The 25,299-nt window shown below is 37.1% G+C and overlaps 1 protein-coding gene across 1 annotated transcript; it reads right to left on the bottom strand.

Annotated features, from left to right (window-relative positions):
* Nucleotides 1-980: 980 nt before the first annotated feature.
* Nucleotides 981-24,005, bottom strand: LOC120627417. Its single transcript, XM_039895419.1, has 17 exons — nt 23,809-24,005; nt 23,532-23,672; nt 22,297-22,428; nt 21,902-21,991; nt 21,751-21,815; nt 21,163-21,350; nt 20,477-20,657; nt 19,567-19,714; nt 15,868-16,063; nt 13,067-13,233; nt 7,828-7,999; nt 6,771-6,917; nt 5,511-5,581; nt 4,602-4,718; nt 3,465-3,560; nt 2,429-2,562; nt 981-1,314 (listed from the first exon to the last, which is right to left on the bottom strand). Exons 1-17 carry the CDS (start codon nt 23,884-23,886, stop codon nt 1,071-1,073), a joined length of 2,367 nt encoding a protein of 788 aa, XP_039751353.1. The 5' UTR covers nt 23,887-24,005; the 3' UTR covers nt 981-1,070.
* Between the last annotated feature and the right edge of the window lie 1,294 nt (nt 24,006-25,299).

Below are 25,299 nucleotides of genomic sequence, written 5' to 3'. Positions count from 1 at the left end.
TCACTTTAGTATGTTTCTCGATCAGGCGGATAGTAACTTCATTAATTTAGCAGACAGTAATTATTTTACCTACAATATTCTAAACGTTTACCATAAATTGAAGAAAATGGGAAAAGTTTGCTATGTGTGTATGAAGTGAGACGTGCTCGGGATGTCTTCTCTGTTATTGGACACAATGCACTCAGTGGCGTGCATAGAGGGTACGCACGGGTACATCACGCCACTGCAGAATGCACTGCATGCAATGGCTGAATGAGGATTCTGTATGTTCTTAATTCTGTGGTAGTAGGTATATCTTATGTCGTTAATAGTTGTTAATAGTAACTAACATTGTTAAATAAGGACTGATAATGTTTGATACAATTTTACGTGCTGCTTAGGTAAAATTGTACAACAAGTTATTTTGTGAATAAACTACTAGGAATATTAACTAGGAGGATTCAACGCCACCATCACCATCCTCAACCTATGAACACCAATTGCTGGCCACTACAGGCCATCTCCATTTCGTTTCAATACGCACCACAAATGTCTGGAAGGCACCTTGGTTTCCATTTACTCCCTAACGTAACGATTTACAAAAACATAGTAAAGGTAATTTTCTTTTAAATCAAGACTGAATTTTCACCTTCATATTCCTCCCTCAATGAGAAGGGCATAAGGCCGCAGTCCACCACGCTGGCCCAGTGCGGGTGGGTGGTCTCACAAATGACCACACTACTATCAATAGCTAATGTGAAAAGCCAGTTTAAAGGTATAGGGACACAATGCGAATACCATACAGTTAGAAACATTTTTGAATACTAATAATATTTCATTCAAGGATATAATATAGAAGGATAATAATTAAATAAAGAACAGAGAACCAATATGGAAATCCTCCATTAAACTCAAATCAATAAAACTTTATTGGACATAAAAAATACGTTTGAAATAACTTAAAGATACGAAACATAATATGTACCATAGATTTTCTTTTTTACCTACTTAAAAGATATAGTTTCATTTTCTCAGATAAGTAAAACTTTTAAGTACATTTAAGTTATTTGAAACACGACTTTTCGTAATATTTATTTAATATCACAGTGATCATATTTGCTGTTCCCCTCTGGAAGATTAGCCAAACTTTTTATAAGTGCTACATATATATCAGTTCCACGCAGGAAATTGTCAATGGGTATGTATTCATCAGTATCGTGTAGTTTGTTTCGGATGTTAGTTCTTGATGAGAATCCTATTGCTGGTATGCCGATCTCTCGAAGAAGTATCATGTCCGAAGTCGCTGGACACACTACAGGCACGATGTTAAAACCCCTGCAGATAAAAGTAATATTTAAATTTGAAATCATCATCATCATTTCAACCATTTGACGTCCACTGCTGGACATAGGTATTTTGCAGGGAGTTCCACAATACAAGGTCCTGCGCCGATTGCCTCCAGCGGCTCCCAGCCTGATGTCATTTCTCCACCTCATTGGGGGCCGACCTACGCTGCGGTTACCGGTGCGGGGTTACCTTAAGCCCGCAACGCCCATTGGTTCTCCGTGCTATGTGCCCTGCCCATTTCCACTTTAGCTTCCCGACTCGCTGAGCTATGTAACTCTAGTTCTTCTTCTACGTATCTCCTCATTTCTGATTTGATCACGTAGAGATTCTCCTTGCATAGCTCTCTCCATCGCCCGCTGAGTGACTCAGAGCCTTCTTAGGAGGCCCATAATTAGCGGCTAATTTGAAATCAATATTATGCAATGTTTTACGGCGCGGCACACAAATATGCTCATGAATATAGATTCCGGGCAAACACGAAGTCCGACGACGATTTTCGATCAGATTAGCCGTATGCAAAGTCAATTATAGGTGCTAAGACACTTATAAAAGAAGTGTTACCGTTACTAATTTTAATTTAAAGTTACAAACATTTCAGATTTGTAAAAATAACAATGTTATGTAAAAGAAAAAAATTACAAGCGTCGCTAAATGTAATATAATATCTCGAACATTACAATTACACGTGTCTATAATGTGTGCGTGAGTAATTGTTTTATTGATTATCATGGACATTAGTCTTCTTTCGTTTTTAAGATCCGTGCCCTATTTAACTTCAAATGTGAACATACCTAATTATTGTGGTTGTCACCGCGTATTTTTTTATTAAAACTTTTACAGGTTATTCTACTCAAAAGAAAATATAAATTATATGTAAATTTATTACAGGAAAAAGTTAAGAATATAAAGTTTTTAATTCTCAAAAGTGAGTAGTACCTACTTACTTACTTTTGAGAATTAAAAACTAAAAAATTTAAAACCCTATGTAGCACATAGAAGAGTTTTCTTTTCCAAAGGCCTTGTAAATTTGTTTGTACTAAACTATTTCGACTATTTTGAAAGCACTCCACCTATATTTGTAATGATGTAAAAAACAACGCACATATCTTGTATAGTGTCTCGTAAAGCCACCCAGTATGGATTGGAATCGTCAACAGCTGTCGCCACAGAAGTCTCAACACGTCTTATAAATTCAATGGTAGTTTTACTGCTGAGATGCGACAGCCAGGAGTCTACCTGGAATAAAAAAAACAACGAATTAGGACTTTTTAGGACTGAAAATCTAATTAGTAAGACGAAATCAAATTTTCGTATGTTTACCGTTATCAGTGTGTGTGTGACGCAAAAACGACGGGGTGTTATAAGTTTAAGGTGTGTGTGTGTCTGTCTCTGGGATCTCAATTCCCGAATGGATGAGCCGATTTAGATTATTTTTTTGTTGAAGGGTGAGTTAGCCATGATATGTTTGATAAAAATCGCTCTAAGTGGGCCATTGCAACAAAATAACTGATAACATATTTTTTCCAACTTCCGCAATATGGGTATCAATAAAATATCATATAAACGAAAGCCTTGACTAATAGAATACTACAAAGAATATAACAAATTACATAATGCGGCGAATCACACATAATTCCACAAATCAAATGCATTGGCTTGATTAGTAGAATAATGTACGCTGTATTAAAAGTCGGGGGTTTTTAAATTTTTAATTTATATAAGTATTTAGACTCTTAACTAACTTTGAACACACGCTTTGATATATAAATGTATAAGTTCATTTATAAAAACGCACACAATGTCGCTTAGAAACCGATTAGGGGGGTTAACTATAACTGCCTTACCCCTAACAGGTAAGCCCTTTACCTTCTAAGACTGCATGAACACGTACCAACAGGCAGTTAATGGCTAACTTATCGTGGCATACAAAATATGCAGGGGAGTCCTTGAGGACTGTCGATAGAAGAGAAAATTAAATCTATGTACATATATACCAGTATCCCTATAATAGCTCATGGAAAGCGTTCGGTGAGGATGACGCGAGTTCCATGATTTTTGTTCACCCAAAAAGCGCTCAACGCGCCTAGTTTGCGTTTTTACTATAAAAACAGACACTCGCAATATTATTGATAACTTACCACTGCTAGGAAATCAGAAATTTTCTCTGCAACTGACAACCTGACGTCGATCACCATCGACATGCGGCTGGGAATTACGTTCGTAGCCAAACCACCCTGTGGAAGATGATATACAAATATAACTTATTTCAAGTAGGTACCTTTCTAATCCTTACCGATATTATAAATGCGATAATTCTTCGGTCCTTCTTTCATGCTCTAAGTAACCAATCAACTTTATTTTTGGCAAAGAGACCTAACATATCTTCTTTTTATCTCAGAAAATCAAAATGTTCCACGAGCATTGTAAAAATACCGTAAAAACGCGGACAAAGAACGCGGGCTACAGCAACTCGTAGTTCCTACATAAATATTTGCTAATATGGTTGCACTGACGTTCTCTGCTCTGTGGGCCTGTTTAACTTTAGAGAAAGCCGATGAAGAAAGTGATGCTTAAAAAGGAAGAATGTTGCCCATTTCCGAAGCAGACAGATGAAAGATCGGTTTGGAAGCAACCTCTCCTTGCTCCGTGCATCTCATAACGTTTCGTCTGCTCAGTGTTTTTTGAGAGGATTTTACCAGTCCAGCTTTTTGGAGTTTATTTGCTAGAGTAGGCGCGTCTTGCCGAAGAACGTCAGTGGTCGCGTGGACAGCATTTTGGAATTAGTGATTGAAATGAATTGATTTTCCCAGGTTTTATTTAAAAGTAATAAACTAGTAAGTAATCATAAATATAAGTATTTAATGAACTTTGTTTCAAGAACTTTGGTTTGTTAAAGATTTTTAGAAAACGTAACATTTGAATCGACTTCTTTATTTTATATTGGTATACCGAATTATCAACGTTTTTTGGCAAGGGTGGCAAAATACTCATAACACGCCCACTCTAGGGTTAAAGAAGTAGGATGTATGGTCATCAAACTCGGTCCCTCAGTTAGGCACAGATTCTCTCTCTCAAAAGTGAGAAGGATAAGCTCAAACCCTCCAAGCTCTTATGAGCTTCGACGTGCTCGAACTGATGTCTAATAACAACTCAAGCCCTTTGTCGAGCTTGCTAACCACATTCTGAGTTCATTGCGCTGGAGCCAGACCAACGAATCCATGCCTTACCTTTCGACTCGCCATTTATACAAAAATAGTTTTGAAATAACAAGTTACCTGAATCATATTTATATTTACAGCAGTGTACGCGCCATAGTCTCTCGGCGACCGTGATGCCATTATATTTAGTTGTTGTTTTCTATATTCCATCACCATATTTATAAGAGATTGAACCTAAAAGAATGGCTTATTTTCGTATAAAACAATATGTTAAAGTGCTTGTAGAGAAAACTAATTTAAGTGTGCGGTGGCGACTAAATTTACGCTCAGACAGAACAGAATACAATAATGTCACGACCTCCCCTCTTCCCACAGGTGTCGTGGCTACTAAGGAAAGACATGAAATGAAGAATAGGCTGCAGGGACCTCTATGCTACTAATAGGTACTACTCACAGAAATCTTAATGAGAAGGCAATTGGTGATGTCTTTTTCCTAATTCCGTGGTAGTACCATCTACTGCGATCACCAACCCGTCTGCCCAGCAAGGCAATTATGGGCAAACCCCTTTGTTGACCCATCTTACAACTCTTCTCGACTGTTGGAGGCTATTGATGATGACCAGTTATGGTGTCCTATTTAATTTAAATGACAAGCTCTTCAGAGATGAAGTTTAGGTTCGTCTGTCCGTGTGTCAGAGATTTTTTTTAGCAATGGCTTGAGGCATCAATTTGAAAAAATTGGTAGAACTGATAAAGTTTCTTATGGCTGTAAATTTCAGCCTGCATGTAGACTATAAATTTTAAGCTTCTATTTATATTCTATTAGTTCAAATAGAATCATGAGAATTAAAAAATAATGCGTAAATAGTGGCTTTTAAACTTTGCAAACCGAAAAATGTGAAAAAGTTCGAGGTTTACGTAAATATAATAAAAATTTCTCTTTTGTTAAATTTTCACTAAAGCAAAAGTGATATTATTATTTATTACCTACTGGTTTGATTTATAAGATGATGATGAAATAATTACCTGCTCGATGGTACTTCCATTCGATATTGATGATCCGTGCCCACCGACTCCTTGAATGTTGAATCGCATTTCTATGAAATCATAAAATAGTTAGTTATTATTGCTATACCCACAAGTGCCTAATAGATTTTTTATAGAAAAAATTATGCGTCGTAAACCTACGCCTTTCAAAGACTGGATACCTACAATTACTTTTTGTATCTCATCATCATCATCATCACATCAACCGATAGACGTCCACTGCTGGACATAGGTCTTTTGTAGGGAGTTCCAAGTTCCACGATTCTGAGCCGCTTGGATCCAACGGCTACCTGCGACGCGCTTAATGTCGTCTGTCCACCTCGTTGGGGGTCGACCAACGCTGCGCTTACCAGTACGGGGCTGCCATTCCAGCACCTTGGGACCCCAACGTCCATCCTTTCTCCGAACTATGTGCCCGGCCCATTGCCACTTAAGCTTCGCGACTCGTTGAGCTATGTCGGTAACTTTGGTTCTTCTACGAATCTCCACATTTCTGATTCGATCGCGTAGAGATACTCCGAGCATAGCTCTCTCCATCGCCCGCTGAGTGACTCTAAGCCTTCTTATGAGGCCCATAGTTAACGACCATGTTTCAGAGCCATAGGTCATCACTGGCAACACGCACTGTTCGAAGACTTTCGTCTTCAGGCACTGCCTTTTGTATCTATTGCATAAAATTTACTGTCTGTATGCATCAGAGTTCTCAATTCTTTCCACTTTTTTTACATGTTCAACGGCAGATATGTGTAATATTTGTATTTTAACCAACGATAAAAAGGTGACTTTTAGGCATTTGGCGTAAGAGGGTCGTTATATCTTGTTCAATGAATTTAATAACAAGGTAGGCAATTCTAATTTTTATTATTGCTAACTAAAAACTCATGATCAAATCTTAGGTGCCTGGTGGGAAGTTTTGGCAGTGGCTGGTGTTCCGTGTCTTACCACCAGTTGAGCCAGCGGGTTAAGTTGTAGTGGTAAAAAAAAATAAAAAAAATTGTGTAAGAATATGAATAATATAATAAACATATTAATGACCGATGGTTGTTAAATTAAAAAAGTCAAAGTGATATAGAAAAAGCATATATTATTATCAATTTGTCTCAATAAACAAGATCTCTAAGATTTTTATTTCAAAACGGATTATGAGATATCCCGAATTTTGAGAAAGATTTTTTTTTACTGATTTGACTTTCTTAATTTAACCCATGTAAATCACTGGACACAAGTAATTTAACTTACGCCAAGGTCTTTTATCAACATAGGTTCCGGCCATCGTATTATCTGACGACGTCAAACCCTCGTCCAGCGCGAAACCAATATTCAGAGATTTAAACTCATCTGTTTCAATAAAAGGTTTCAGTCCTCCAAAACTTCCGGTTTCTTCATCTAAAAAGAAAATAAAAATTAAACTGTGTTCTTTATGAAGCGGGAATAACTTGTTTATACGCTGTGCAATAGTTCGGTACCTTTATTATAAAATTGACGGCACTATAGGACGCGGATGTCCTCTCAGAATGAAAAGTGTTTAAGCCGTTGTCTAGCACGCTAGCCCAATGCGGAGAACTATTCATGAAAACTTACAAAAGCCCGCAGGTTTTCTCTTAACATTTTCATTCACCATTAAAAAATTCTTAAAATGCACTTAACTGCAAAAAACCCGAAAGGAAGGCCTAAAGTCCTAATGCCTAGCACCGCTCTAAAGACTAAGTATATGTAGCTCACCGAGGCGCGGGGGTGGACACTGGACTCCGCTAGTTAGTATAATAATAGTTAGAAACTATTATTTACCCGGTCCGGGTTTTGAATCCAGAACCTCGTGAATCGTGATCCGTAGTCAATGTTAACCACTAGACTACAAAGGCAAATATTTGGAAAACCCTTAATGTTTGTAAAGGGTTAGAATTGTCTAAGTCAGTAAATATCTAAGTGCTATAAGATCATAGCCATGAATAAAGGGTAGGTGCATGAAGCGGTGAAAGCCCAGTGGGTAGGACTTCGACTTCAATTTCGCGGGGGCGACTTCGAATCCCAGCACGCACCTCTAACGTTTCTAAGTTATGTGCGTTTTAAGCAATTTAAATTTCACTTGCTTCAACGGTGAAGGAAAACATCGTGAGGAAACCTGCATACCTGAGAGTTCCCCATAATTCTCAAAGGTGTGTGAAGTCCACCAATGCGCACTGGGCCAGCGTGGTGAACTACGGCCTCAACCCCTTCTCATGTGGGAGGTGATCCGTGTCCTGTAGTAGACCGGTAATGGGTTTGATATGATTAGATGATCTTAAATTTGGCTTACCTGGTACGACCATAACATGCACAGTTCTCTCCAAAGTAATGTTATTGTGAATGATCTTCCTAAGCGCATCCATGTATTGAATACTAACACCCTTCGTGTCCTGTGCGCCGCGTCCATACAAATCACCATTGTCATCAATGTGCGCCGAAAAAGGAGGGTATGTCCATAAATCCTACAATAAATTGAATCAAGGTCATTTTTATTTTATGTCTGATGACTTAGGCCGCGACGGCAACCCTACCGCCAAAGACCTACAACCGAGCGAATTGGTGTTCATGTTATACGATACCGCGTAGGTAACCAATTTAGCTGTAACTGTAACTGCCCTTAACGCCATAAAGTCTAGCTAGCTATCTACTCGTATATTATGAGACTGTATTCGCACTTGCCATCAATTATGATCATATTCTAGGCTAGCTAACCGCTATCTATACAAAAAAAATCCACATCAGAAATGTAACCTTTGTATATGTAGCCTGCACATATTTCTAATTAAGTATAATGTAGCTTATCTACACCATTACCTATACACAGTAGCACCTATCTACAGGAGCTTATATAAGTCAGTTTAACAGTTATAAAATCAGTGCTGAAGATGATGGGTGACGCTATAAAAAAGCCTTTCTGATTCTTACAGAAGGTGTTTGTACAAGTAGGAAAAGCTGTGCAGCTTTTTTTAAAGTTACCCAAGTAGGTAAAGATATACAGACCGTCAATATAATATATATATATATATATATATTATATTGACGGCCGGATATCAAACCGTCCTTGAAAAAGCCTTAATTTAAAAAGAAGTGGTGTAAAATGTAAATAGGTTATTAACATTGACGATTAAATCCGTAGGTATTGTAAGTAGGTATATTTGACTCCAACGGTCTCGGGATACTTACTACTTACTTTACACACATACTACTTTTATCAACTTCATCATCTGCAGCCTATCAACATCCAACTGATGGTCACATGCCTCTCTCTCATAGGAGAGACGGTTAGAGCAAAGACCTACCATCCTGCCCCAATGTGGGTTGGTGGGCTACTTTTACGTGATGCTATCATTATGTGGCACAACTATTACCATGGTCCTAAACGCATCAACACTCGAAGTCATCTCAGGCAACGCGACGCCGCTTGTATCGTGTTGTATTTCTTTGCCGATGGGGTTTACTTACAGTATCCACAGTATTAAGAGCTGTCCAGCCTGGAAAGAACATGTGCCTGGAATACGAAACGTGAGGCCAAAAAACGGGGAGTAGAAGCTGGAAGTAGAGCGCTAGGCTCTGATATAAAGGTGTTACAAATAAACCTCGACAGAACGCGAGTCGCCCATGATCTGTTAGCAGTGACAGCAAAAGAACATAAAATTGATTTAGCTATCATAGCAGAACCGAATAAAAAGATACTAGAGGCCCGAGACTGGGTAACGGACTGTAGAGGAGATGTATCACTGGTCATATTCAACAACAGCATCCAAACCAAGGTAGTAGCTCGAGGAAATGGCTTTATCGCGATGAAAGTGTTTGAACTTACGGTATATAGTTGTTATTTCTCGCCTAACAATAGATATGAGGAGTTCGAAAAAGATGTTAGTGAGCTATTTGAAAGTATTGAGTCACAGCGTGGGGAAATAGTGGTGGCTGGAGACTTCAACGCGGCATCGAACGTTTGGTCCACTAAAACCGAAAATGCTAGGGGACGTCTTATTATGGAGCTTCTCGCGAGTGCAGACATGATCATAGTCAATAGGGGGTTTTCGCCAACGTTTCAAAGAGGCAGTAAGAATTCCACTCCAGACAATACCTTTGTAAGCCCAGGCCTAACACACAAAATATCGGAATGGCAAGTCCTTGATGAAGATAGCTTGAGTGGTCACAGATATATAAAGTTCCATATACTCCAAAAGGAAATGAAACCGACCACACCACGGCCAATAGGATGGAGACTTGACAAACTAGAGCAGCCGGTGTTTGAATGTGTTCTGAAGGAACAATATATTAATACACCAGATGAATTAGTAGCTGCCACTAGAAAAGCTTGTGATAAAGCGATGCCAAAAAAGGGATTACGGAAGAAAGCACCCGTTTATTGGTGGAACGAAAAAATTAGGGAGATAAGAGAGATCTGCACAAAGTGCCGTCGAAAATATACTCGGCAAAGGCGAAAAAAGGGTAAAAATAACTTTGGTATAGTTGAGATGGACCAAACAGAAAATAAACTAAGAAAAGAATATAAGTCTGCTAAACTCGTATTACAACTGGCGAAGAAAAAAGAAATCAAAATAACGACAGTGGAGAGAGCTTTGTGATGAAGTGGATAGGGATACTTGGGGCCTAGGTTACAAAATAGTAACTAAAAAATTGCGAAGTAGTCCTCCAAGCCTTAATATGGACCTAATCACATCTGTGGTCGACGTGCTGTTTCCGTCCCATAATGAATTCTGTCGAATTCTATCCGATGCTTCCCCAAAAGTAAATGTTGCTATAGAGGAGATAATGAAAGCAGCCCAAAGCCTTAAGCTGAAAAAGGCACCAGGGCCTGATCTCATATGCTCAGAGTTGGTAAAAATTGCAATTGAGGTCATTCCTGAAAAAGTGAAAACCGTAATAGATGCAGCCTTTACATCAGGCATATTCCCATCAGCCTGGAAGATAGCTACCCTTGTGCTTCTTAAAAAAACAAACAAACCAGCCGACGATCCGACTGGATACAGACCGGTTTGCTTGCTAGACAGCTATGGAAAGCTGATGGAAAGAGTTCTCCTAAATCGAATCGAGGAATTGCTTCCAGATCACGGTGGTCTCTCTTGCCATCAGTACGGCTTCAGAAAGGGTCGATCCACGATAATGGCGATACAAAAAGTCGTGGAAATCGCCTTGAAAGCGAAACTGGGTACACGGAGAACTAGAAAATTATGTGCTCTAATATGTCTAGATGTAAGAAATGCCTTTAACTCTGCCTCCAGGAAGGAAATAATCCTAGAACTTCGAAAGAGGCAATTTCCTGGATACATTCAAAACATGGTTGGCAGCTATCTCGAGGATAGATACATTAAAGTTAGGGATAACACGAGAAAGGAGAAAATTATAAAAGTTAGCTGCGGGGTACCCCAAGGGTCGATTCTCGGTCCAACTCTCTGGAACATCCTCTACGACGGGGTCTTCAAGATTAAACACGAGGAGGGTGTTCAACTGGTGGGCTTTGCAGACGATCTGGCATTGGTTGTCGTAGCTAAGACCGAGAAAACCCTCGTAACTAGGACAAATACAGCATTGGAACGACTCAATGGGTGGATGCGAGAGAAAAAACTGTCTTTAGCACCAGAGAAGACTGAAGCAATTGTTTTTAGCGGGAGGCGGAAGCTAGACCCTATAAAATTCCAAATCGAAGATGCGACAGTAGCTCCAAAGGAGCATATCAAATATCTTGGGGTATGGCTGGACAAATGCCTCAACTTTAAAAAACACATTGAGGAGGTAGCCAAAAAAGCGCAAAAGTTAACGGATGCGTTGCATAGACTTATGCCGACAAAGGGAGGTCCCAGAGCAAGCAAAAGAAGAGTTCTGGCATCAGTGGCTCATTCCGTTATCCTTTACGCTGCGCCAATTTTTGAGGGTGCAATGAAGATAGAACTCTACCGGAAAAAACTTGAAGCGGTCCAGAGACGAATGGCGATAGGTATCTTTGGAGCGTATAGAACAATCTCCACAGATGCTGTGCTTGTGATTGCAGGGCTTATTCCCATTGATAAAATGGTAAGAGAACGTGCCCAGCTGTACAGGGATAGAGAATTTACGCCACTAGAAGTACGGGGCAATGTCCTTACGGAATGGGATAAAGAGTGGTCTGGAGCGGGAAAAGGTGCCTGGAAGAGGGAGTTAATTGGGGACCTTAAGAAGTGGCATAACAGGAAGCACGGAGAGGTGGACCGATGGATCACTCAGGCGCTCAGTGGCCACGGGGTGTTCAACACCTACCTTTTCGCAATTGGGAAAGCTCCAAGAGAGGAATGCTACTTTTGTGGAGAGGAAGACACCCCAAGACATGCTATTTTTGAATGTCCTGCTTGCACAGACTTGAGATCCGTAGCACGGGGAGCGAGTAGTAATGTAGACTCCCAGAGTCTGATAGCACGCATGTTCTCCAGTGAAGAGGAATAGCAAAAATATGCACAAATGTTAAGAAACATTATGGTGAGGAGAGAGGAACGAGAAAGAGATGAGAAGGAAAAGAGAGAAAACACTTAAAGAAGGTCGGCATGAAGTAATGCCCAGCGGTTCCGTGCAGACCTGGCAGATAGGGGGGGTTGTTTTAGTCCGTGCAAGTCGGACATGCCCTGCCATAAGGCAGAAGTCCGAAGGGATTTTTTCCTCCTCGTTTAAAAAAAAAAAAAAAAAAAAAACTGTAACTGTAACTGCCCTTAACGCCATAAAGTCTAGCTAGCTATCTACTCGTATATTATGAGACTGTATTCGCACTTGCCATCAATTAAGATCATATTCTAGGCTAGCTAACCGCTATCCATACAAAAAAAATCCACATCAGAAATGTAACCTTTGTATATGTAGCCTGCACATATTTCTAATTAAGTATAATGTAGCTTATCTACACCATTACCTATACACAGTAGCACCTATCTACAGGAGCTTATATAAGTCAGTTTAACAGTTATAAAATCAGTGCTGAAGATGATGGGTGACGCTATAAAAAAGCCTTTCTGATTCTTACAGAAGGTGTTTGTACAAGTAGGAAAAGCTGTGCAGCTTTTTTTAAAGTTACCCAAGTAGGTAAAGATATACAGACCGTCAATATAATATATATATATATATATCAAACCGTCCTTGAAAAAGCCTTAATTTAAAAAGAAGTGGTGTAAAATGTAAATAGGTTATTAACATTGACGATTAAATCCGTAGGTATTGTAAGTAGGTATATTTGACTCCAACGGTCTCGGGATACTTACTACTTACTTTACACACATACTACTTTTATCAACTTCATCATCTGCAGCCTATCAACATCCAACTGATGGTCACATGCCTCTCTCTCATAGGAGAGACGGTTAGAGCAAAGACCTACCATCCTGCCCCAATGTGGGTTGGTGGGCTACTTTTACGTGATGCTATCATTATGTGGCACAACTATTACCATGGTCCTAAACGCATCAACACTCGAAGTCATCTCAGGCAACGCGACGCCGCTTGTATCGTGTTGTATTTCTTTGCCGATGGGGTTTACTTACAGTATCCACAGGTACGACATCAGAATGCGAATTCAGCAGTATACTTGGCAGCTCAGGCTTGCGGCCCCTGAGGGTAGTAACACATACTGGCAGCCTGCCAGGCCTATATACATTAAACAACAAGCCAAGCTCTTCTGCCTGACGTTTCCAGAACTGCACCGTAAGTTCTGTAAATATAAAGATTGAAGATTTGTATGAGGTCCATAATGAACTACGACCGTTTTTATTCCGAAAGGAGACCCGTGCCCCGAAGTGGATGCTGAGTTGATAATGTTGATGTACTCTTTACTACTTGGGTCCTTACAATTATATTTTTGACATGCGGTGTGACAAAAAATGTAAGCAGTAAAAAAAAATATTTATTAAGATCACTAATTTACACACACAATAACATGCACTGATATGCACGTTAATTATTACAAGTGCACATAGCATTGATGACAAAGCGTCATGTAAACTTCATTCTACAAACAAAAGTTAGAAAAGAAAAATTTATAAATAATTAAAACATAACAAGATGATAGGTATGATATTAACGTTTAAACTTAAATCCAATAAGTAATTAGGCACTTAAATTACAATATATTAGTTTTAGAGAAATACTGACCGATAAAATTTCGGCGAGTTTTTCCCCAAAAGCTGTGAATGAGATGCTGATGGTAATTAATAAAATCTTCCTGCACCAAGAAGAAGACAAGAAGGTCTTAAGAGTACCTAATTATTTTCCTCAGCTTAATATAATGTCCCATTGTTCTAAGGCCTCATCTTGTTGGAGGAATCACCACGCTGCGCCAATAGGGTACTTTGGACTATTATATATTAGCGACAAATAACGGAGACAGACGGTTTAACTCGAGGTCTCTGAGGTAGGGGATGGACAGTAAGACTTTCCTAATTTCGGGCTGGTAATACAAATTTCTTAACTAACAATTACTAGCCCTACCTGGGAACCCAGACTAAGAGCTCCGTAATGGAACATGCAAAGTAGAGAAAAAAACTTGTGACCAATATCTAAAATAACTGCCGTTTTTAATGCCTCTAACTTCAAAAACAGGATATTATACAATCTTCGATTTCCCCCATTCAACCTTTTGGGCTTGGGTTTTGGTAAAAGGAAGGTTTCCTTAGACAAAAAAACAATGATCAAAAAAAGGAAGCACAGACTTCGAAATCACAGACACTCTAGTTATATGTATGTACCTAATGTACCTATATTCAATAAAATGTATGTAGCAGAAATTCTGCATAACTATAGTGCAACGATAAGACCTAATGACCTTGTTAGTAGGTAAAAGGAGCACGCGAGTCTTAACTCTTATCATACCAAAACCCGGTCAAGTACTCACTTACCTCGAGCTAAAGTATCCTAATACTAAAATCCTATAACTCAACGGTTAGGGGGATAGACTAATATCCGAACGACCGCAGGTTTCAATCCTATCGTTTTACTTATACGTTAGTTGTGGTATAAGCAGAAGAACATTTTTGGGATGTGGTTATAAATTAAATCTATAAACTTATATTAAAGCTGAAGAGTGAAACGTGGTTATAACTGGAACTACCAGTCGGATTGAAAAATTCTTTTTTTGCATTTAATAGCCCGGTTCTTGGGGAAGTTTAAGAGCGAGTTAGTTTAAGAGAGCTAGTTAGTTTACGGTACAGCCCTTAGAACTCGAGCGATCCGACGCGGTGGGTCCTAGACTGTACTCGAAAGTTTAAATGAATTCATACTTATATAATATACAGCTTTGAAGGAATATTAAAATGTTATGAGAAGGTAACCTACTCATAGGCTGTAACATTGTTATTATATTTAACTGCCTCTTTGGTCTAGTAGTTAGCCCGTTAATCTAATCATGAGGTCTTTGGTTCGATTTCCAAGAAGGGCCAAAATTGTTAGGTTTTCTGTTAAGAAATTCTAAAAAATACGTTCAACCGTCGTCGGGCCGTCGATATCATCTATCGTCGTTATGACTACAATTTGAACCCATAGAAATACACCTACCCGCGTTGTAGCAGCGTGGTGAATCTATACTCTAAACCCTCTATGCCGTGTTTTTACCAAACTGCTTGATATACTGGACAAGTACTTACAAGGTTCTCAAAATATATATCTAAATAATTATCTATGTACAACCCGAAAAGTCCACCCATTCTCCTTTTTTAACTATGTAGGTCCGAATAAACACCTCGGTACACCCGAGAATGGGGTTCTTTCTACCTCATTGAAATACTACCTATTACTATTATCAGATTATACGCCTCAGGTTTATTGACACAGGACAACACTTTGCGGGATGAGTTGTGCTCAGTTTTAAGGCAATAGTTTTTCACCATCAGGTGGGCTATCTGCTTGGTCCATCAATTATATAAAAAAAACGTTAGTACAACCAGAATGCCTTCAAGGCAGAAATGATTCGGCATTTTGTAGGCAAGCGTGCCTCAACTTAGACCTGATTATTACTTTTCATCGGGGCGTGTTAGTCAAGCGCAAGCTTATCGAGTATAAAAAATAAAATAAAAACATGCTAAAACCTTTGGAAACGACCAAGCATCCTAAGTACACAAAATTTATTTTTGAAAATCCGATAGGAATATAAAGAAACTTCTTTCCTGGGACATGCAGAATCATTTAGATACCTATATGACTCCAAGATGCCACCTTCTGTGCCAAATCTCGTCGAGCGGTTGGGCCGACAAGGGTTTGACTTTTGAAATAAAAACTAACACAAACACATTCGCATTTTTTAATACCAGTGTGGATTTATAACTATAAAAATACTCTGCGAGTACATACTTACCAACATTTTCCAGGGTACTAGTGTCTATTCGAATATACTCCTGTAGCTTTTTAACTGACGGATTATTTTTATATCGTTGTAGTTCACGTTCATTGGGTAAAACACCACACATCGCACCGGACAAAATTAGCAATGAATAAAATAGAAACATTGTAATAAAAATGTATAAACTATTATACACAACGAAGCGGCTTTTCTTAGATAAATTATAAATACAATGAATTACTCGCACCTACTACTGTTAAACTGTTAACTTATTAGATTAATATCTTACAACATTGAACTTTAAACCTAATACAACTGAATGAACTGTATTCATTGAACTACCAATATTCAGCTTTTTGTTTTGAATTCAAAACACATCAAATACTTTGTATATAATATATACATCGATTATACAAAAATATTCAATTCAGCACATATAAAATAATAACAGCTGAACCAACTGACTACCTTAAGCCTTTTCATTGCTATATTTACTTTCGTGTCAAGTAAATATGTCAAACTTTATTTAAATAACCATCGTGAATTCACGAGTCCTCATTTTAATTATTACCTTAGTACATGATTCCACAGCCCATAGCTCACAAGCTTCGACAATGGTATTCGATTTCGAGTTTCGAAAAATAATATCGAACTCATTTACCAAAACATCTTTTGTTTAATTTGTAAATTCAGAAATCAGAGTTTTTTATACTTTAGTATGTCTTCTATCAATGGACTGTTTACCTCTCTACAGCCTGTTATATACCTACTGCAATCTTAAATATCATTATATTACAAATCGGGTCTACGGACCTTTAGACATTGCCTTCGAGAGATTTTCACGGAAACATTGCCACGGAGAGTATGTCGACCACTCCTTAAGTGATTGAGAAATCGGTGAACGTACTAAGTACATAAAAATACATACGGCTGGATATCTAATCTCCTTTTATGAATTTGGGCTAGTCCAGACCAGGCTAACACAAGTGTTCATTATGGGCTTGTTTGGTTTTCTCGTTCTTCATTCTTCATACCTCGCTTTCAATAGTCATGAATTTATCATAGAGACCCCGCGCGGTCAGTTATGCTCCCGCTAACTTGCGTATATCGTTATCTGATTCATATATACTTATAACTGTAACTGGTCCAATATGTACATAGAAGATATTTAAAAAAAAAATTTGAGGGCATAACCGATACTGAACCCAAAACTGTATTTTTTTCGTTCGTATCTGTGCGGTCATACTAAGAGGTAAGATATAGAATACTTTTTATCCCTAAATTCAGTTCAGTTCCTTTGTAAGAGGGGACCAAAGCTCCGTCAAATGTTAACCGATTTAAATTATTATTTTTGTACTGGATAGGTTCTAATATCACTTTAGTTTTGCCCAAAATATATTACGTGAATATCGTATGAATATGATTGGAGCTGGAAGACAGAACTCCTCAGCGTACAGCAGCAAACCCCTCACTCCCCTCACCCCCTCAGGCTTAACAATATTGAATACGTAAAAAGTTGCATTACTTTTATGAGGACTTCAGTGCTTGGAAAAAATAAAATCCAAGAGCAGGTACAGATATATTAGTCGTTTGTTTAAACATGTTGAAATACTATCTGTACTTAAGATCGCAGGTTTTTATATCTAGTTATATTTGGCACTTCCAGACGATCAAAAATACGTTTTAGTAGTAGAATATGAAGCAGTACGCTGCACAGTGCGTCGACACTGCTAAATGAGGGATATAGGATTTTTTGTTTGTTAGAAATTCTGTTTTACAAAAATAACTATCGAAAGATCTCTTAATTTTTATGAATAATTGCTATGAAGCGTTATTCTCTAAAACTGATAGTTGGACCGGCAAATAATATTTTTATGATTTTTGTGAAATTTGGCCAAGTCTTGACAGGTACTGCTTTAAAAAAACTTTATTCTTATTCTTTGGCTTCTTGGCTATAAATCTACGATATCAGTGCGCACCCAAAATTGCCCATTCAAGAGATATAATAATCTGAAATTTTAAAGCACTGTGCGGTGCGTCTCGTCATTTTAGGCGGGCGAAGCCGCATGGCACTAGTATTGAATAAAGTAGTAGTAAAAATAAAAAATCCTACTAGGGGCGCTGACTGAAGATGTCTAGACGAATATGAGCTTTAAAACAAGGTGGATTAGGTAAATTTTACTGTAACGAAGGGGATTAAATACTGGACAATCATCGCTTTTGAGGTAAAATGTCATACCTACTAAGAATAGGTTCCAAATGATATCATGAACCCCTCAAGGTCAAGATTATTTTACGAGCATTAGAAGCGCGCACACACACTCGCTTAAATTCTATAAATATCCCAGCGAGTAAGTTAAACATGGTGATAAAATAGAAGTACCTATCTAGGTAGTCAGATATCAGGTCCAGTGAGATGCTATTTAAATGCATAACCATTGATAAAAAAACTAACATTCTAAAGCACAAGATGCTGTTGAATAGTAAAGTATTTATTATATTTAAAAAGAAACTGAACTTTCTATCTGCTTAACTTTCTCGGTTGTCTGCTTTCCGAGCCGATCGTAGACCACGGAGTCACCTTAATGATTAAAAATGATGTAAGGTACGTAAAGTTAGAAGCAAAATACTTACCTACTATTTTAAAACCAGTTATGAAAAGAAAGGGAATCGCCAGTCTGGTATTAAAATGGCAGGTGTTGTCTGAACAAAGATTATCTATCTGAGTGGAACATGACTACCATAGCAATTTACGAGAGATAGGTATGCCTAGAATATAAAAAAAATAACCAGAATGCGGTTAAAAAGTAAATATTATCGCCTGCCTTAACTTATTAGCACTTAACATCTTGATAATTGCTAATAAACTTGGACAGGCGCTTGTATGTAAATACAAATTTTTACATTGCTCTCATGTTCATTTGGTATACATACATCTACCCGCGCTGCGCCGTCCCTATGCACTCCGCCATTAAAACGACATTGTGATTGGCCGAGTGCATCGAATTTACATCGCAACGTATCTACTATTCACGTAATTTTACAAATTTTCATAACTCCGATGAAAGAACATATCTGTAAGAATAATAAATATAATTATTGTTCTGTACAGTACGTAGCTGTCTGTCAGTACTTCTGAATATGTCTTTAACTAAATAGTGTTTACAAATATTAGCGGACATTGGAAGGTCATTGAAAGAAGACTTGAGATCACTTGTAATCTTATCATATTTAAGTTTAATCGAAAACGCCTTCTCGTTTATGTACTTAAACGCAATGTTCTAGTTTACAAAGAACTAATACTATAAGTTCTCAAGTAAACAAGTAAAATTTCAAATTAAAATCGACGTAGTTATCTCATTTACTCATTCATTATTAGTTAATAAGCCAGTTCGCTATAAGGTTATATTCTTAAATAGCCGTTACCATTACCGTTTATAATTCATTGTATAATTCTATATCGCAAGGTTATGATATGTTATCATACTACCATAATTTAAATACGTGTCAAAACGAAACATTGTGTGAAAAGGGTAGAACGCCGTTATACACCCTAGAGTTTCGCCAAATGAGTGTCTGAGAGAGTCTTTAATATATTTTATTATTTACATTTAAATGAACTTATCCTAAACTTAAATTTAATAAAACTATTAAAATTCAATTTCTCATTAATGTCTCGGATAACAATAAGATATTAAGATATACGTTAAATTAGAGTGAAATGTCACTACTGTCTAGTATATTTTTTGATTCATCTTTATCTTCCAAATCTTTGACATCGTCCAGGGCGGAGTAGACAGCGTTTTTTTCAAGTTTGTCTATTATCTTTTTATCGTGGAACGAATGATTGTGAGGGTTTGCTCTGTAAAAAATGTTAAGATTAATTAATATCATACTAAACATCTACAAAAAAGTAGCACTAACAGGCTCATACCAGATTCTTTAAACTATTAGCTTTTTAAGAAAATCGCGAATAAAACGTTGTTTAGGCATGTTAATTAGGTACTGGCGATATCCAGCGTTCGTTCGCGTCATTTGCTGGTTATTACCGTTAAAACCGTTTGTTTTCCTCCCTTTCTTTTTTCAAGATGTGTTTGATGTTGCGTATAAATATTTAAGTAGTTATAAATTACAGCGTACAGATTCTCCTGATTTTCGGGGAGTGTACCAAATTAAGCTTTACATTTATTGTATGTCACGGCATTCCGTAATGGAAGGCTTGCCTATATCAAATATTTTTTTGTGCGTGCGTGCGTGCGTGCGTGCGAGAGTGCGTCCGTGCGTGTATTTACATTTTTTTCTGTTTCCTCGTAGTTATATGTTATGTAAAAAACATACAAAACGCATAATTTGATAGCAACAGTTGTCAAATCATCGCATATTTTGAATGGAGATAATATCGCCGGCGGTTTCAACTATTTTAAAAGTTAGTGAATTACCTAATTTACTATCTTTTCAGACTAGGATAATGTTTAACGACTTTCATGGTACTGTCAACTCGCAAGTGCTACTCACCTCAGGGTATATGTCAGAATACAGTGATGTGAGGATACAATATATGTGAGGTGACTAGCACTTAGTTTAGATTGAAATAATTAAAAAGTTTCACTTTAAAAAAACTAACCTGTTTAAAACAACGTTGCCTTGCGTGACGACGAAAGCGGAGCATTTCTTGTTGCGGTAGTCGATACAGCGCCAACGTCGGATTCCGCTGCTTTGTGAAGAGTGCAAATTGTAGATGTAGCGATTCAATATAGCTTGTAAAGCACCGCGGATTGATACCGTAAACTGTAAGTTTGAATTCACTGGAAAAAAAAAAGTTGTCAAATGTTTGTTAATATGTATCCAAATAGGAGAAGAATAAGAAGTCAAAGACACAGCTGCCTGACTCATTTACTTTTCCAACAAGTTGCCAACTCGTTATCTCCATACAAAATGCATAACTAAATAGCAACAATATACACACAGCTGTATGTGTATACAGACATAATATTAGTGGTGCACTTGGCAAGTTCTGTTGGTAAAGTTATTGAATCGGACAGTAGGGGCCTCTTAGAATTAGAATGGCTAAGACCGCGGTACACGTCACTGGCCAAGTGTGAATTGGTAAACACACAATTGAGAACATTGTGGAGAACTCTCTTTGATGGTTTCCTCTTTTTACAAGTATCATTCACTGTTTAAAGACCATGAAGGGGACCGGAAGTTTGTTGATAATGATGAAAATTATTCTTTCTATCTGAGTACAAATCCTGAGATTATTTGATAGGCTAGGCTGAGATTATTAAAAAGAGTAAAAGTTTAACTCACATTTGTCATTTGCTGTTTTAGTTGTTGTCAATTGCTTAGTTTCATCTGTTGTGCTTGGGGTGTTGGATACTTGGATACCAGCTTCATTATCATAAGCGTATTCTTGCTCTGTATCATCCATCCTATCAGAGTAGTCAACAGTTATATTGTCTTCAACATTTGGGCCACTAACCGGCTTCGGTACAGCGCTGAAATAAATTGTTTTTTGTTTATTTTACTTCAAGTTAGACTGCAATCTCATTTGATAATTGCAGGCTAAGATAGAGCTAATCTGTTAGAACTATGGAATTTATATTGAAACCTAACCCCTAATCGTATTTTGCAAAAAAATGTTGATCGTACACTACCAGAGTCGAAAAAACCACATACAATTCGTTTTCACAAGCGATGAAAATGATGTCGGTCAATATGAATAATTGCGCAATATTCTAAATGGGAAAGTGATTGTTTGTTTATATTTTGTCCTTCCTTTACACCCTTATTTTTAGTATTTTACAAATGTTGCTGGGGCGCTAATTAGAGCTTTGGTAAGTCCTTCTACTAAGGAATCTTGTACTAAAGCTACAATAAATTCTTGTAGGTACATACACCAGAACTGGTGAATCTCGATTTAGGTTGACAAATATCTTTTTCGCATTTGGCGGTAGAATGATCTGTAAAAAAAAAACATTTTATCAATTTATAATGTTACATGCATTAAATTTATTTAGAACACTGACAAGAAGAAAATCAAATTTACCGGATCAATCTTTTTCTTAACTTTCGTGCTGTCCAGATTATTTTCACTTGTTGTTGTGTCCATTTTTGTTGTTGAATTATCGCTGTCTGTCTACAAAACAAAAATGTACTTTAATAAATACAGGGCAGGATGCGGAACGTTAGTCAATTACCCTAAGTGGTCAACTTACTTGTATGGATGGATTCAAACTGAAGCAAATGGGCATGTTTAAATTGATTTTTTTTAAATCTTGCGGGTTAAAGTGCTTTTTAAATCAAATTCATACCTACATCTCTCATCATGAGAATTGTGATTATTCTTTTGATAATGCTAACAAAAAAACCTGGATGTAGAAAAAGTGAACATAAAAGTTCAGATTTGCATCAGATTTGTTGCTTGGCATAAACAAAACTTACAATATTTTCCAGGCCCCTGATATGCAGACCTCTTGCAGATTCCATAAAGGCAGATAAATTTTCAGCTGGTACTCTTACTTCTCCAGTATATATGTACTCCAATATAAAAGATAAGGTTGTGTGTGACACATTCTATAAAATAAATCATAATGTAATAATGTGGACAAAAATTTACCGTAGATTTTATGTCATACATTTAAAATTGACTAAAACAACTCATGCTAAATATAGTATACAAAAGCATGGGCAGCGATGTGAAAAATGTGAGTCTTCTGAGCTGCCAGTGCAAAAATCAACCAGGGTTTATGAGATATTGTAGATACTGGAATTTGATAGTGTATTCAGACTATATACTACTGACTTTACCAATAGAACAAGATGAATGTAGTTCCAATGCTAGAAGCAATGGTAGGTTTCTTGAGAACTTGCCCTAAACAATGGTGGCTTATAACCTCATACTAAAATTTTCTAAAACCAAATGAAGGCACTTTTGTTTTTTTCATAAATTTTTTTTTTTCAAAATCATCATTTTTAGCCAATTACCTGCCCCTTACAGGGCCTGAGTCTTATCTCAGATTAAGGAGGGCTTAGGCTCTAGTCCCCCACCCTGGCCAAGTGTGGATTGGTAGGCTTTGAAAACATAATGGACTCTCAGTTTTTTTCATGTTTCCTACTGCATTAAAGATATTTCATTTAATTTTTGCAATTCAAGCAGAATTGCAAAAAATGCACTTAGCTCTGAAAGGTTACAGATGAGTGCCGGGAATTAACTAGTAGCATTAACAAGTAACCTAAAATGGAAGGCTATAATATTAACCATTAAACTTTCACACATATAACCACTCTAATACTACCATTGTATGTAGTAAGGTAACTGGTATATAAAAAAAGAATTTGATGACTTAAAACTAATTCTATGTGCGTTCCAAACGCATCCAGGACAAAGGAAAATGCCATAAAAACGTTGTTTGGCTTTCTATTGTACACACAGCAACAGAGTAAGGTTTGCACCCAAAACTGTGTGTTCTGCGATTCATGTTAGTGTGCAGCACTGTGCAACTTCACTGTTAAACTCTATGTTGCTGTCTGCACATACAATTTAGGTTTAAAAATAGTGCTATCCTTTACACAGGACACATTAAATAGTGAAAAGGACAACCCTTAATTCACAGACACATAGGTTAATTCATAGTCAGTCAAAATAAGTACTCTTTTGATACATAAGACTCACATACATTGAGAAATATCACAGGATGTTGAGATGGTACTGAAGTGATTAACTGTTTCAAATAAGGGCTTGCTAAAGCGATCAACACTTGATGCACTTTAACAAAGTGTCCATCCGCCGCCAAAGTCATATCAACAAGCTCTCCATTCTACAAAACATAATAATTTATTAATTAAAACCTTTAACATTCAAAGCAATTTCGACACTGACTAACCTGACGTTAAATAATTATTATAGCTAAACTATTATAATGAAAATAAATGACAAAATAATCTATTTCTTACCTGCTGAAATGTACTAAACCCTGTGCAGATATTAGTTCTATAAGACTCCCAAGACAATGCGAACTGTGATTGTGCCATTTTTATTGGTAAGCGTCCTACATTTAAATTCTAAATTAATATTGTATCTGGTTTATTTTATTAAAAGTTTAATAACAAAATTACAAACAAAACACAGAACATACAACAATATCTTTATAGTTAGAGGCTTAACCACAGACTAAAGTTACTAATGAGTGACATAAGAACAAGGAGCATGTATATACTAAAGTATAAGACATTTGATTTTTGGCATTGACGAACTGTGTAAACCTAAGAACAATGATAAGTGTGAACGATTAACGAAGTAGAATGTTAGCCAGATATCCCCTACCCTACCCGTAGTTCACTGATGTTAACATTGGTTTAGTAAGTTATTACTGCCATGTATAATTATAATTGAATCATAAACACTCACAAATACTTAAATATAGAACCTAAAAAAATACGTTAATTAATACAGTGAGCTCCAAATATAGTAACATAAAAAATCAATGGCTTTAATGTCCTTATATCCTGAAAGGTGTATTTTGTTACCTCTTTTGTGTAGGTATCGATAATTAAATTACGACGAAAATAAAATGTATGTTTCTTAACCACATAATTTTAAGAACATTCAGAATTCATTATTTATTTTTTATTGCATGCAGTGCATTGTCCAAAAACAGAGAAAACGCCCAGCGCCTATATCTCTTCACACCAGCAGAATGATGCTAGCTCACAAGCTTTTCCCATTTTCCCCATTTTATGCTTAATGTTTAGAGTTTTAGAGGTAAAATAATTACTGTCACGGTAACGGTGACGGTACTTAAATTATTCGTGTGCACTCGGATTCTGTGCAATTCTGTGTAAGAACACAGAATTAAGAACACACTATATTTGGTTTAAAATTGCTATTGTTGGTTTACAGTTAGTCATCATCATCATCATCATAACAATTGATGGACGTCTACTGCTGGCTTCAGTAAATAAATATACTACAACAGGTGCCCACACCGCCATCTAGTCCCAAAGTAAGCGTAGCGCGTTTTTTTGCTGTTGTGTTATGGAAACAAGATGACTGGTGAATATTTAAAAAAAAAAATATACAACGTGTAAATGAAAACTGAAATAATACTTCAGAGGCTTTAGAGGTTCATTATTTACGGTCGGTTACGAAAAAATTTCCATTCGCTGATTACAAGTTACAACATTTTAGTAAAAAAAATACTCGGTCATAAAATGGGTTGTGTGACCAAGTCGCTTGGTCATGTAATTTAAATAAGTCGCCCAATCGTATAGCTTGCATAACTCGTCCGATCATGTAGTTCGCATGAGTGGCTTGATCGTGCGACAAATTTAAGTAAGTCGCTGGATTGTGCGACTAAGTTCAATAGATTTCTCGATCGTTTACTTCGCAAGATCGCTCGATTTTGCGACCAATTTAAATATTGGTGGATTTTCTATTTCTGATTG

This window comes from Pararge aegeria, chromosome 11, assembly GCF_905163445.1.
Source record: "Pararge aegeria chromosome 11, ilParAegt1.1, whole genome shotgun sequence".
Lineage (NCBI taxonomy): Eukaryota > Metazoa > Arthropoda > Insecta > Lepidoptera > Nymphalidae > Pararge > Pararge aegeria.
This window is presented reverse-complemented; position numbering and strand designations above follow the sequence as displayed.